This window comes from Bos javanicus, chromosome 20, assembly GCF_032452875.1.
Source record: "Bos javanicus breed banteng chromosome 20, ARS-OSU_banteng_1.0, whole genome shotgun sequence".
In the NCBI taxonomy this organism is placed as follows: domain Eukaryota; kingdom Metazoa; phylum Chordata; class Mammalia; order Artiodactyla; family Bovidae; genus Bos; species Bos javanicus.
Genome location: NC_083887.1, coordinates 17,739,089 through 17,752,259, shown reverse-complemented (window position 1 = coordinate 17,752,259; position 13,171 = coordinate 17,739,089). Strand labels below are relative to the sequence as shown.

At 38.8% G+C, this 13,171-nt stretch overlaps 1 protein-coding gene across 1 annotated transcript in view; it reads left to right on the top strand.

Moving 5' to 3' along the window:
* ZSWIM6 (zinc finger SWIM-type containing 6) overlaps positions 1–13,171 on the top strand; it is a 211,835-nt gene that overhangs the window by 185,006 nt on the left and 13,658 nt on the right. Inside the window, exons 5-9 of the mRNA XM_061393455.1 lie at positions 119–298; positions 5,086–5,262; positions 5,528–5,674; positions 10,812–10,958; positions 12,128–12,388. Of these exons, the coding sequence (XP_061249439.1) occupies positions 119–298; positions 5,086–5,262; positions 5,528–5,674; positions 10,812–10,958; positions 12,128–12,388 (912 nt within the window). The remainder of the gene's footprint in view (positions 1–118; positions 299–5,085; positions 5,263–5,527; positions 5,675–10,811; positions 10,959–12,127; positions 12,389–13,171) is intronic.

Sequence of the window (13,171 nt, the reverse complement as noted above, 5' to 3'; positions counted from 1 at the left end):
AAAATTGCGTTATAAAAACACAGACTTGGGTCCATTTTGAAATGACTTATCATTAACTGTTAGGATTGGACATTTGTAAATTTTTAAAAATTTACTTTCCTCTCTCCCTTTAAATTAGGTGCTCTGTGGATGTGTATAGTTTTAAATCCCCACTGCAAGTTGGAGCAGAAGGCCAGTTGGCTAAAACAGCTAAAAAAGTGGAATGGTGTTGATGTCTGTCCATGGGAAGATGGAAATCATGGCAGTGAATTACCCAACTTAACCAATGCTCTGCCTCAGGGTGCAAATGCCAACCAAGGTGAGTCCACAGTGATAATCTGCTCATTTTGTACCTACTTAATTGTCCCTCTGCGGTTATAACAGTAACTTACAATAAATTTGGAAACATTATTTTACTCACTTAAGAACTTACTATAACTCATGGACTTAATGTTTTAACGTGAGTGTGTGTGTGTGTGTGTGTGTTTTAATTTTTAATCAAGATCTGTGATTTTTTTTTTCATATTCTCAGAATACAGATGGATGCAATACTTAACATGTACTAGTATGTGTTAAAATTGCATACTAATTATTTAGTTTGAATTTTAAAAAAAGTTCATGTTATGGGTGGTAGTGAATTACTGTGTAAAACAAAATTATTGAGAGACCTGAGGAACTGTTATTCTGTGTGTTGGTCAGTTCTTATTTGGGATACTATGCTATGTAATCAGTTAAAAATTCTTAGTTTTAGAATGTAGTATTTACATTTAACTCCTGGGACTACAGGGGAATGGGGTGCTGCTGGCATTCAGACCAGGAAAATTCTTTATTGTGAAAGGACTGTCTAGCATACTTGCTCCCACCTACTGTAGGCAATAGTACTCTCTAGTCTTTGGCAGCTAATGCTCCCAGGCATTTCCACATATCCTCTTAAGTACCTCTGTCTCTCATTTCTCTACTGTTGTGTGTGTGTGTATGTTTTTTTTTTAAGTTTCTCTTTCTCTATTGGACCCACCCATTCAGGACAAGTCTTTCTAATCTTAAAAAAAGTCTGTCTTGCCCTCATTGTCCTGCTAGCTACTGACAGATTTTCTCCTTTCACATCCAATATTTAATTAATTCTTGCAAATAAAAATGTCATTCACTGTCACTGTTTTTGTGTAATTTTGTGCTGCTGCTCCCCCTTTTTTTAGAAAATGTGAAAGACTTTAAATTTATGATATATGCAAGATGAGAGTTAAATGACATCAGGAGGATTCAGGAATCAAGACTGTCTTTCAGTGTGTGTGGGTTCCATCTGTAGTTGGTACTCCTAGAAAGAGCTGGACAGTGCTGAGTATGAAATGTGATGTTAGCACAGTGTTTTCTGTCTCTACAGAGAGAGAAAATAATATGTATTATTCCATAGGGACTTGTCCAATCAAAAAGAGGTTTCAGGCCTTGGGAAGGATGATTGTCTGGCTCTCCTTTGTCTAGAGATATTTGCCTTGGGAATTCAGTATTTGAAATCTGTCACATCTTTATTGCTCATGATGATTTTATTTAACAATTTCAAAGAAAATAAATCTTCCTCTTATACCCCAAGTTTTTTTGCAGAGGCTCAGAATTTTCAAGTTTAACAATTCAACATTTATTGTCTTCCATTGCTAGGAAAAGGATGCTTACATCTACATAGGCAATATATCATTGATCTCTTCTTGACTTTATTATATTTAGAGGCTTCTTCGTGGCTGCCGTCCTAACATTTTACAGTGTACTTTTACTTTCCATTTGGTTACTTTGCCCTTGGTTAAACTTGACTATTCCATAGGCTTTAGAAAACTTCTTGGGAAGTGGTCCAACCTCCAGATAAAACAGTTTCATTTATGGTTTGACCCAGGGATATGCAGTCAGAACTAGTTTCTAAGGGCAGTATTTATGGCTGCTGGGGCTCCTCCTTTTAGAACATCCATATTCTCCAGAGGGGCTGGCAGAAGAGACAAGCCTACAGAGGGGCTGTGGTGCTCAGCCTGCAGTGCTTCTGCTGGAGGGCTGAGCAGACTGGCTAGCGGAGAGCCTTTGGTGGCCCACAGAGCCTAGCAGCCATGCAGGTGGGTGAAGGGCGTACATGGTCAGACCACGGGCAGAATTGCATGTGTTTGCACATCAGAATGAATGTGAAGCGCAAGTCAGGCCGTGTCTTTGCTGAGATTATTTGTTAGAATTAATTGACAACATTAGAATCTGTACCCTTAGAGTAGTGTTTATTTTTTAAATATACCTGAATGGGAGCCTTTTTTAATTTTATCTTTTTTGATTGAAAAAACTATTATTTTATATGTGTGTGTGCTTAGTTGCGTCCAACTCTTTGCAGTCCCATGGACTGTAACCCACCAGGTTCCTCTGTCAATGGGATTCTCCAGGCCAGAATTACTGGAGTGGGTAGCCTTTCTCTTCTCCAGGGGATCTTCCCAACCCAGGGATTGAACCCAGGTCTCCCACATTGCAGGTGGATTCTTTACCCTATGAGCCACCAGGGAAGCCTGAGAATACTAGAGTGGGTAGCCTCCAGGGGAACTTCCTGACCCAGGAATCAAACTGGGGTCTCCTGCATTGCAGGTGGATTCTTTACCAGCTGATGATGATGATTTCGTTGCTAAGTCGTTTCCGACTCTTGCGACCCCATGGACTGTAGCTTGCCAGGCTCCTCTGTCCATGGGATTTTCCAGGCAAGAATACTAGAGTGGGTTGCCCTTTACTTCTCCTACTTTGCCACCTGAGCTACCACAAATTTGTGTGTTTATCATTCTAAACATTTAAGATCATGTTTCTCTATTTTCTGTGCTACTACAAAAAATTTTTAAACATAAGATATCTAAGATAAAAATTGACCAGAAGAAAAGAAAAAAAAAGAAAAAAAAAAAGAAACTGACCAGGACTTCCCTGGTGGTCCAGTGGTTATGACTCCACATTCCCACTGCAGAGGGTGCAGTTTCTATCCTTGGCTGGGGAAACGAAGATCCCACGTGCTGTGTGGCAAAAAAAAAAAAAAAAAAATGACCATGATTTTGATACTTAATCAAGTCAATTTTTTAAAGTCATTGTCTCTGTACATTTTTTTTGTTTCTGTGCTATTCCAAGCTTTATATTTTCTTTTAAACAGTATTTAGGTTTTTTTGTTGTTGTTGTTACAATTGGTATTATTGATCTCTTAAGAGCCAACCACTGTAAAAAGTCTGGTGTGTGTCTTCTATGTATGTCTATGATCTTACAGTCCCATAAAAACACGAAAAGTTAAGATTTTAATTTTTTTAATGAAATTGATACCACAGTGGATTCAGTAGACAGATAGGACTTTCATTCTCTTAGTGCGTGCATAATACTAAGTTGCTCTTTTAAAGTCTTCTTTTAATTTTAAATTCTGTTTCTGTGATTTGAGTTAAATGAAATTGCACAGCCACTTAACACTTACGTGTGATTTGGATTTTGGACTATTTGATTGACTGACTGTAAGAAGTCATGGAATCAGTTTCTTTATATTTATTCTGCTCTGCAAAAAAGCCCTGGTAGGTTCCAAAGGCTATGAAATACAAGATCCTCGTTCCCCATCTGCAAAGTGTATACTGTCTGCTCCTAACAGGCAGTCTGGGCAGGGGCCAGAACAGATACATCAATGTTTATGCCTCTCAAATTGTCTGTCATCCATGCATTTTGATATGTCTGCCATTCAAGTACAGCTGTCTAAGTCCACCTGAGACCAAGCTGAAGTAATGTCTCTTTCTGTTAAAGACCATTCAAAAGCCTTTCAGAACAGCTGACATAGCTGAATTTGGAGTGAGGTTATCTGTGTTTTGATCTTGACTGCCATTGCCTGGGTGTGTGACCTTGGCAAGTCACTTTACGTCTCTCGATTTTCGGTTCCATCAGCAGAATAGAGGGTTTGGTCTGGATAAGTTTTCAGAGCTTTTCTTGATTCAGGTGTGTTTTGATTTTTATGATTTCCTTTATGTCTGTGCTTAGCCAAAGCTCCAAGGACAGGAAGATGAAACTTTACCAACTAAGGAAGCTCCAGATTTTACTTCTCATTTAGTTAAGTCTCAGAACAGTGAGGGGTGATACTTGAGTTAAATAAAGTACCCATAAATAAAAATAGTTTGTTACCCTAATTGTCAGTTGAGGCTCTTTCTAAGGTTTGTGCCATAGTTGAAGGTAAGTCTGGAGTTCGGGACCCAAGGGCTGGGAGGGCAGGTAGAATTCGAACCATGTTTTCCAGAAGAACTGAATAATCCCAGAAGTTGGGGTAAGAATATCCTTTATTTCGCAAACATTTCTTTTCTCCGTCAGGTCCTGAAACTTGAACCCTCTTCGGAGTGTGTGCTTCTGCTCTTTTGTGATGCCCCAGCATACACTATGCTGGGAACATCACACCAGTCATGGAACCTGCACGGGAGTCAGGAGGCAGCCTGTAGGGCAAGGTAAGTGCGCTGGTTTGTTTTGTAGCTATGTTGTGTGGCTTTGTGAAATGTTAAATATATGCATTTATGCCCTTTGGGATATAAAGTACCATTTCATCATTATATCCCAAGAAGCATAATAATTTTAATTGTGCAAAACCGCACAATATAGTTAAAAAATACAACCAAAAGCACAACCCTTCTGCATATTTTTAAAGGCTGATTGCATCTTCCTGAAAGGTTCCATGGCTGGTGTCTCATCTCTTGCATAGTGTTTGTTGATCCCATCAGGGTAGCCCACCACAGCACCTCAGAAATGGGGAGCAGTGAGTTTTCCTGTGATTTTTGTGCTGAGTGCCTCCTCCGAGTGTATTTGGCATGGAAACTAGACGTGACAATTCTTTTTGCAGGACGCCTTTAACCTTAGCTTTGATGGCTGCAGAGTGTGTGTGTTTGATAAAACAAGAGAATGAATGGTGGCTCTTTGGGCTGATTTGCCTCCTAGTACTTAGGACATGAGACTATTCACCCTCCATCCTTCTGCTTAGGGGGTGCAGGGCAGTCTGTGTGGGTGTGTTCATGAACATCTGGCCACAGAATGCTATGGTATGAAACTGATTTATTGACGTGTGAATCATAGCTGACACAGCTTTCTGAATTGTGGAAAAAACAGATTCATCGAACAGGCCACATCGGACAGTGTTCACCCGAGCCATTGAGGCATGCGATCTCCACTGGCAGGATAGCCACTTGCAGCACATTATCAGCAGTGACCTATACACCAACTACTGTTACCATGACGACACTGAAAACTCCCTCTTTGACTCCCGCGGGTGGCCCCTCTGGCATGGTAAGTGGCCAAACCGGAAAGACATTTCCATGACTTACTTCTTTGTTTAGTTTCTATAGCATTACTGGAGTGGGAGGTGGAGAGTTGAGGGATTCAATGGGAGATGGATGAATGCTTGGCAGTAGGAGTTTTTCATTCAAATCCAAGTTCAGAAATGGTTTCTTGTGTCTTTTTAATAGTATTTTGGGGGAAACATCTTACTATTAAATCCTGTTTTTATAGATATATCTGATAATGGCAACTTTCCTCCCTTCACTTGTTTTAGAACATGTTCCTACAGCCTGTGCACGAGTGGATGCATTACGTTCTCATGGGTACCCCAGAGAAGCACTGAGACTAGCAATAGCTATTGTTAACACATTAAGACGACAGCAACAGAAGCAGTTGGAAATGTTCCGAACTCAGAAAAAAGGTGAATGTGTGAAGGAGTTTGTTTCCATTGGAATGGGATTCTTGGTGATAATGTCACTAGGTTTCATGTTCTTTGGCGGGGAGAGAGCTTTCAAAATTAGAGCCATGGAGATGGCTTCACTCACCACTCTTGAAATGTTTAATAGCTAGCTAATCTGTGACAAATTTTAGGCATTTTCCCTCTCTGGTTGAATGTTGTGAAACATAGGTTGTTTTTTTGTTTGTTTGTTTGTTTTTTAATGTTTCTTAGTTTCCTAAGTTAATTTTTTTTAAGGGGACAGTTGTTGTTTTTTGGGTTTTGTTTGTTTTTTTTTAACTGTTTGAGTTATGTAGTATATCTACATTACCTAAAATGCAAGTTAACCAGATATATTTCATTCTGTGAAGAAACACTTTAATTGTGACAGTAAGGGCTCCAGTGGTAGACTGCCTATGTTTGAATTCTGGCAAGAGGTCCCGGCTGGAGACCTTAGGCATTGACTTGACCTTATCTGTGGACTGGGGCTCAATTGAGGACTTGTCTCCTGGAGTTGAAAGATTAAACTAGTTATTCCCTATAAAGTGCTGAAAGCAGGCCTCACATAATACAGAAGCACTGTAAAACATTTTAATTGTAATAACTTGTATATCAGGACATGATGTGCATTTAAAGTGACCAAAGAGAACTCCTGGATTTTTTAGATTCTGTAAATAACCTTTGATGAGGTGTCAACTGGCAGAACATATTTAACTCCTCTTTGTCTCAGTTTATTAATCTTTTAAATTTTAAATAAGCATTGCTGCTGCTAAGTTGCTTCAGTCGTGTCCGACTCTGTGCGATCCCATAGACGGCAGCCCACCAGGCTCCCCTGTCCCTGGGATTCTCCAGGCAAGAACACCGGAGTGGGTTGCCATTTCCTTCTCCAATGCAGGAAAGTGAAAAGTGAAAGTGAAGTCGCTCAGTCGTGTCCGACTCTTAGCGACCCCATGGACTGCAACCTACCAGGCCCCTCTGTCCATAGGATTTTCCAGGCAAGAGTACTGGAGTGGGGTGCCATTGCCTTCTCCATAATAATTGCAACAGAGTTGTATTACATGCATAAGGCCCTGATCAAAAGAAAGAAATACGATGCTTTCTCTGATTAATCCATGTGCTTCTTTTTCTTCTGTACATGTAGATCTTTTTTATTTTTCTCTGGTATGATAGTTTTGTTTTTACTCTGGAATTTTATATCTTATTCAGAGAGAAGTAGTTTTAGTTGTGATTTTTTTGGCTTGTATTTTTATTTTATTCCTTGGGCAGTTACACACACATCTAGGGTATAGCTGAAAATTATCAAAAGTTAAAATGGGCTGGAGATTATTAGATTGTTGTAATATTTTATATCCTCTATATTACAAGTATTAAAAATGTTAACTAACATGTTTTGATGAAAGAAAGTTCCAAAGTGACCACATGAACCAAAAAAGGGGGAGGTCAGATAGGACTGGAATGTCATATCCCTGAAAGTCATTACTTTGTCCACTTCTTCATGTTCATCAAAGCATCACTGGTTACCAGATATATTTGCAGAATATGTTGTTTGGCCCTTAGCAAAATTTTTCTGAAGTCTCTCCCTTCACCTAAACACATACAATATATGGCCAAGAGGCGTTTACTTCTGAAAAGTAGAAAGGATGAAAATAGGCTTAAGAGAGAATGAAGTATTTTTTATACTACAACAGGACAGCTTGTTCTTGATCATCATTGGAGTTTTGAAACTTTACTTTATTGCTCTTTACTAAAAAATGTTTTTAAAATGAATTTAATTTAAATGTTACAATATCTAAGAAATACAAAATGTAAAAATGTTAGTTCATGTAGATTAAGTTGAAACATGTTAAGGTATTAATAGCTGCCTTTGAGGTCTCACACTCATTTCTCTTTTAGCCTTTACATAATAAAATTTTTAAATTCAGACTATTCTTTACTAGTACTACATATCATATCTGTATATCTTTCCCTACTTTATTTTTGTTTGCCCATATTCAAATAATAGGTGTTTTTGTACTGTTACAATTCCAAATTGCTGTAGCAGTTATTTCTTATGGGGCCAAGATTAGTAAATAAAATATTTGGCATATGTCAACTTTAAAAAAAATTGATATAATTGACATACAGCATTGGTTTCAGGTATACAACATAATGATTCCATATTTATATATGTTTTTAAATGATTGCCACAGTAAGTCTAATACACACACACGCACACATACAAAGAAATAGAGGAAAACAACAGAATGGGAAAGACTAGGGATCTCTTCAAGAAAATCAGAGATACCAAAGGAACATTTCATGCAAAGATGAGCTCGATAAAGGACAGAAATGGTATGGACCTAACATAAGCAGAAAATATTAAGAAGAGATGGCAAGAATACACAGAAGAACTGTACAAAAAAGATCTTCACGATCCAGATAATCTAGGTCAGTGATCACTGACCTAGAGCCAGACATCCTGGAATGTGAAGTCAAGTGGGCCTTAGAAAGCATCACTACGATCAAAGCTAGTGGAGGTGATGGAATTCCAGTTGAGCTATTCCAAATCCTGAAAGACGATGCCGTGAAAGTGCTGCACTCAGTATGCCGGCAAATTTGGAAAACTCAGCAGTGGCCACAGGACTGCAAAAGGTCAGTTTTCATTCCAATCCCAAAGAAAGGCAATGCCAAAGAATGCTCAAACTACCGCACAATTGCACTCATCTCACACGCTAGTAAAGTAATGCTCAAAATTCTCCAAGCCGGGCTTCAGCAATATGTGAACCGTGAACTTCCTGATGTTCAAGCTGGTTTTAGAAAAGGCAGAGGAACCAGAGATCAAATTGCCAACATCCACTGGATCATGGAAAAAGCAAGAGAGTTCCAGAAAAACATCTATTTCTGCTTTATTGACTATGCCAAAGCCTTTGACTGTGTGGATCACAATAAACTGTGGAAGATTCTGAAAGAGATGGGAATACCAGACCACCTGACCTGCCTCTTGAGAAACCTATATGCAGGTCAGGAAGCAACAGTTAGAACTGGACATGGAACAACAGACTGGTTCCAAATAGGAAAAGGAGTTCATCAAGGCTGTATATTGTCACTCTGTTTATTTAACTTCTCTGCAGAGTACATCATGAGAAATGCTGGACTGGAAGAAACACAAGCTGGAATCAAGATTGCTGGGAGAAATATCAACAACCTCAGATATACAGATGACACCACCCTTATGGCAGAAAGTGAAGAGGAACTCAAAAGTCTCTTGATGACAGTGAAAGAGGAGAGTGAAAAAGTTGGCTTAAAGCTCAACGTTCAGAAAACGAAGATCATGGCATCCGGTCCCACCACTTCATGGGAAATAGATGGGGAAACAGTGGAAACAGTGTCAGACTTTATTTTTCTGGGCTCCAAAATCACTGCAGATGGTAACTGCAGCCATGAAATTAAAAGACGCTCACTCCTTGGAAGGAAAGTTATGACCAACCTAGATAGCATATTCAAAAGCAGAGACATTACTTTGCCAACAAAGGTCCGTCTAGTCAAGGCTATGGTTTTTCCTGTGGTCATGTATGGATGTGAGAGTTGGACTGTGAAGAAGGCTGAGCGCCGAAGAATTGATGCTTTTGAACTGTGGTGTTGGAGAAGACTCTTGAGAGTCCCTTGGACTGCAAGGAGATCCAACCAGTCCATTCTGAAGGAGATCAGCCCTGGGATTTCTTTGGAAGGAATGGTGCTAAAGCTGAAACTCCAGTACTTTGGCCACCTCATGCAAAGAGTTGACTCGTTGGAAAAGACTCTGATGCTGGGAGGGATTGGGGGCAGGAGGAGAAGGGGACGACAGAGGATGAGATGGCTGGATGGGATCACTGACTCAATGGACGTGAGTCTGGGTGAACTCCGGGAGTTGGTGATGGACAGGGAGGCCTGGCGTGCTGCGATTCATGGGGTCGCAAGGAGTCAGACACGACTGAGCGACTGATCTGATCTGATCTGATGCACATACATATATGTATGCGTGTGTGTGTGTATATATATATATATATGTATATATAGAGAGAGAGACAGACAGACGTGTTGCTAAGAGTAATACTCATGTTTCTGTTTTCATCCTGGTTGTGTATATTAAAAATCATTGACAGAAATTGCAGGGAAAGAGCCTTCCAAGGAATCTAGCGCTCAGTTTCCATAGATTGTAGTACATTGTGCCAGGCCATGCTTTATTTCTATGTACTAAGAGTTGGTAGTCCAAAACAGAAGACTTCTAAAGGAACATTGAACTTGGTGGAATAGCTCTTTAGCTATTTACAAGCCAATATTTTTCTTGTTTATTTTATATTATTTGTAGTTTTTATTGTATTTTCCTTCAATAAGGAACTACTACTATTTATTATTTTAGTAAACACTTACATGTAAAGTACTGCATTGTTTACAATAATGGAGTATATCCTAAAGTATTTGCAGTTTTTTCTCAGCACTCTAACTTGGGAATTTTAAAGTTCTAACGTTCCGTGAAGACAATGAAAAGGGATACATTCCATCCAAATTATGTTATCTTCTGTTGTAGTTCCCCTTTGTGGAAAAGTTTCTCTCTTAAATGGTTTACATATCCATGATAAGGAAGACTCTTGTAAGGTGATAGGGGAGTTCAGGTCTGACCCAGAGTGTAGGTGCTCTTTAGACTCTATTTTAGGTGACTCAGTGAGAAGAATATCTTCTTAATAAAGTTGTAGTTAGTTAGCCAATGATAATTCCAGGGAGAATGTTTAGTTCTCTTTAAAGCCACTCCTGGGAGGTAAGCAGAGTTGTCCTTAGCTTCTCAGGTGAAAAGTTGGAATTCATTTTTCCTCATACATTATAATTTAATAGTGTAAACAATAATGTCAACCTAGTACTCTGGACACATGAATTAAATAGATGTTTGAGAGTTTTCTTGGGCAGTTAACACCATTTACATTGATTCACAGATGACCCTTTAGAACTTAAAATAGTTCACAAGTTCGGGTTTTACGAAACCTTGTTTTTTAATTAAAGAGGAATTTTGAATTGAATGTAGTATTAATTTGTGAGGATGCTGCTATAAATGGTAAAGCCTTTCTTTCCTCTACTTCTCTTCATATCTCAATTCTCTTTTCTTACACAGAGCTACCCCATAAAAGCATAACCTCAATAACCAATCTGGAGGGCTGGGTTGGACACCCCCTGGATCCCGTGGGCACACTTTTCAGCAGCCTTATGGAAGCCTGCCGCACTGACGACGAAGGCTTCCCTGTGTTCTCAGATTTTACAGGTAAAAATAAAACATAAACATAAAATAATAAAAACGTTGACGTTTGTCTCGTGTGCTCCCCGCCTAAACCCTGAATGGCGTTCGTCACTGGTCATGGTTCTTCACTGTTCCTTCTATGAGTCCATTCCATATAGTTAACAGGACTAGCGGTTAGCAGGAAATGGTACTCCCACTTTTTAGGCAGGCTTCTCAAACTGGGAAAAGTCTTGGCGTTGACAGTTGGCAGCATGTATCAAGAACCTAAAACAGTGATTGTGTATCTAAGAATTTATCTGTGTTTCTTACTATTTTCCAGCATAAAGATATAAAATAAGGATATATATCATATGGCAGGGAAGAAGGTTTGTACCTTTGCTGCTCCCATGACTGGATTAGCTTGGAGAGTTAATTATCTAGCCTGTGGTGGTTGCCCTCATGGATTTTGGTGACCCAAACTCTTATCAGGAGGGTGAGGGTATGACTCTGAATCCACTTTCCTTGGGAGTTTGACAGTTGAAGTTTGTTAAGAATTTGTAAATAGAAGCACCTTAACAGTGATAAGACGATGTTCAGAGAATCATTCTGTTTTGACAACTGATGACTCTGATAACAAAAAGGACCATGAAATTGAGTTACATATATGTTGTGTTCTCTACTGTTTTTATTATAAATTACAACACTGGTAAAAGTATGAAAAATTTTCAATTCTAGGCTTTAAAAAATTGGGAGCACATGTATACCTGTGATGGATTCATTTTGATATTTGGCAAAACTAATACAATTATGTAAAGTTTAAAAATAAAATTAAAAAAAAATAAAGAAACTTAAAAGCAAAAAAAAATTGGTAACTATTACAGTCATCATGTAATTTTACTCTTGGTTAATTAAAATTTTGTTTACTGTTAAGTATTCTTAGTATCTCTTCTTAGATTTATGGTTTTCTTTGGTGATTCCTTTTTAATGAGAGAAAAATATTTGTTCTATGCTTTCCTCCAGAACATACACATTTAGTCAATTGATGGTCATTTTTTAAAAAGATATTGGAAAACTATATACTTTAACATGGTTTTCCAGCTTTCTTGGAGCTAAGTCAATAATTTGTTTAAGAGTTCCGGGTAAAATATTAATAGATTGTGCCTGTCAGAACATCTGCAAAAGTAGTTTCTGAACTCTGATTTCTTCTGTGACAGAGAATATGGGACAGTGCAAGTCTCTGGAATACCAGCATCTACCTGCACACAAATTCCTAGAAGAAGGGGAATCCTACCTAACGCTGGCCGTGGAAGTAGCCCTAATAGGGCTGGGACAGCAGCGGGTCATGCCTGACGGGCTGTACACCCAGGAGAAGGTTTGCCGCAACGAGGAACAGCTCATCTCCAAGCTTCAGGAGATTGAATTGGACGACACACTGGTGAAAATTTTTCGCAAGCAAGCAGTCTTCCTGTTAGAAGGTAACTGATAACTTCTCCACTTGTTTAGCCCATTTTATTTAGGCATTCCGCTTTTTTATGTTGGGAATACTGTTTGAGTACATTTAATACAGTAGTTATCCTGATTGGTATGGTCGCTGAGTGTCACAGGCATGTTCATTTTCCAAAAAGTAGTATCACTTAATAAAAAAGTACAGATGTTTAGATGTTTACTATTTATTAGGTGGTCATGTAAGCAATGAGGCTGCTAAAAATGAGCCCTATTTGAATGTCACAAGCTTTAAAAAGGACTGTTTTTTTTTAAACTATTGTTCTTGAGATAAATGTAAATTTTATATTTAGTGAATTATTGCTGGTAGCCATATTCCTTTATGACTGGTAGCCATACTCCTTGGATCTATTAAGTAATAAAATGGAAATTGGTTGGCATTCCTCCAAATTATTGGCTGTCACATGACTTCTGGATTTTGAACCTGTCATTTGCACATCCTGATAAAGGACCAACAACTGTAGAAGTGAATTTTCACTGTGCTAATTATTTCAGAAAATCCATTAGGTGTAGATTCATCAAGGTAAAAGTTTCATAGAATAAGGCAAAGTCAAGTTTTTTTCTTTCTTGTAAGGTCAAGAGAAAAGTGAAAATGTTAGTTGCTCAATCATGTCCAACTTCCTGTGACCCCATGGACTGTAGCCCGCCAGGCTCCTCTGTTCATGGAATTCTCCAGGCAAGAATACTGGACTGGGTAGCCATTCCTTTCTCCTGGGATCTTCCTGACCCAGGGATTGAACCCCAGTCTCCTGCAT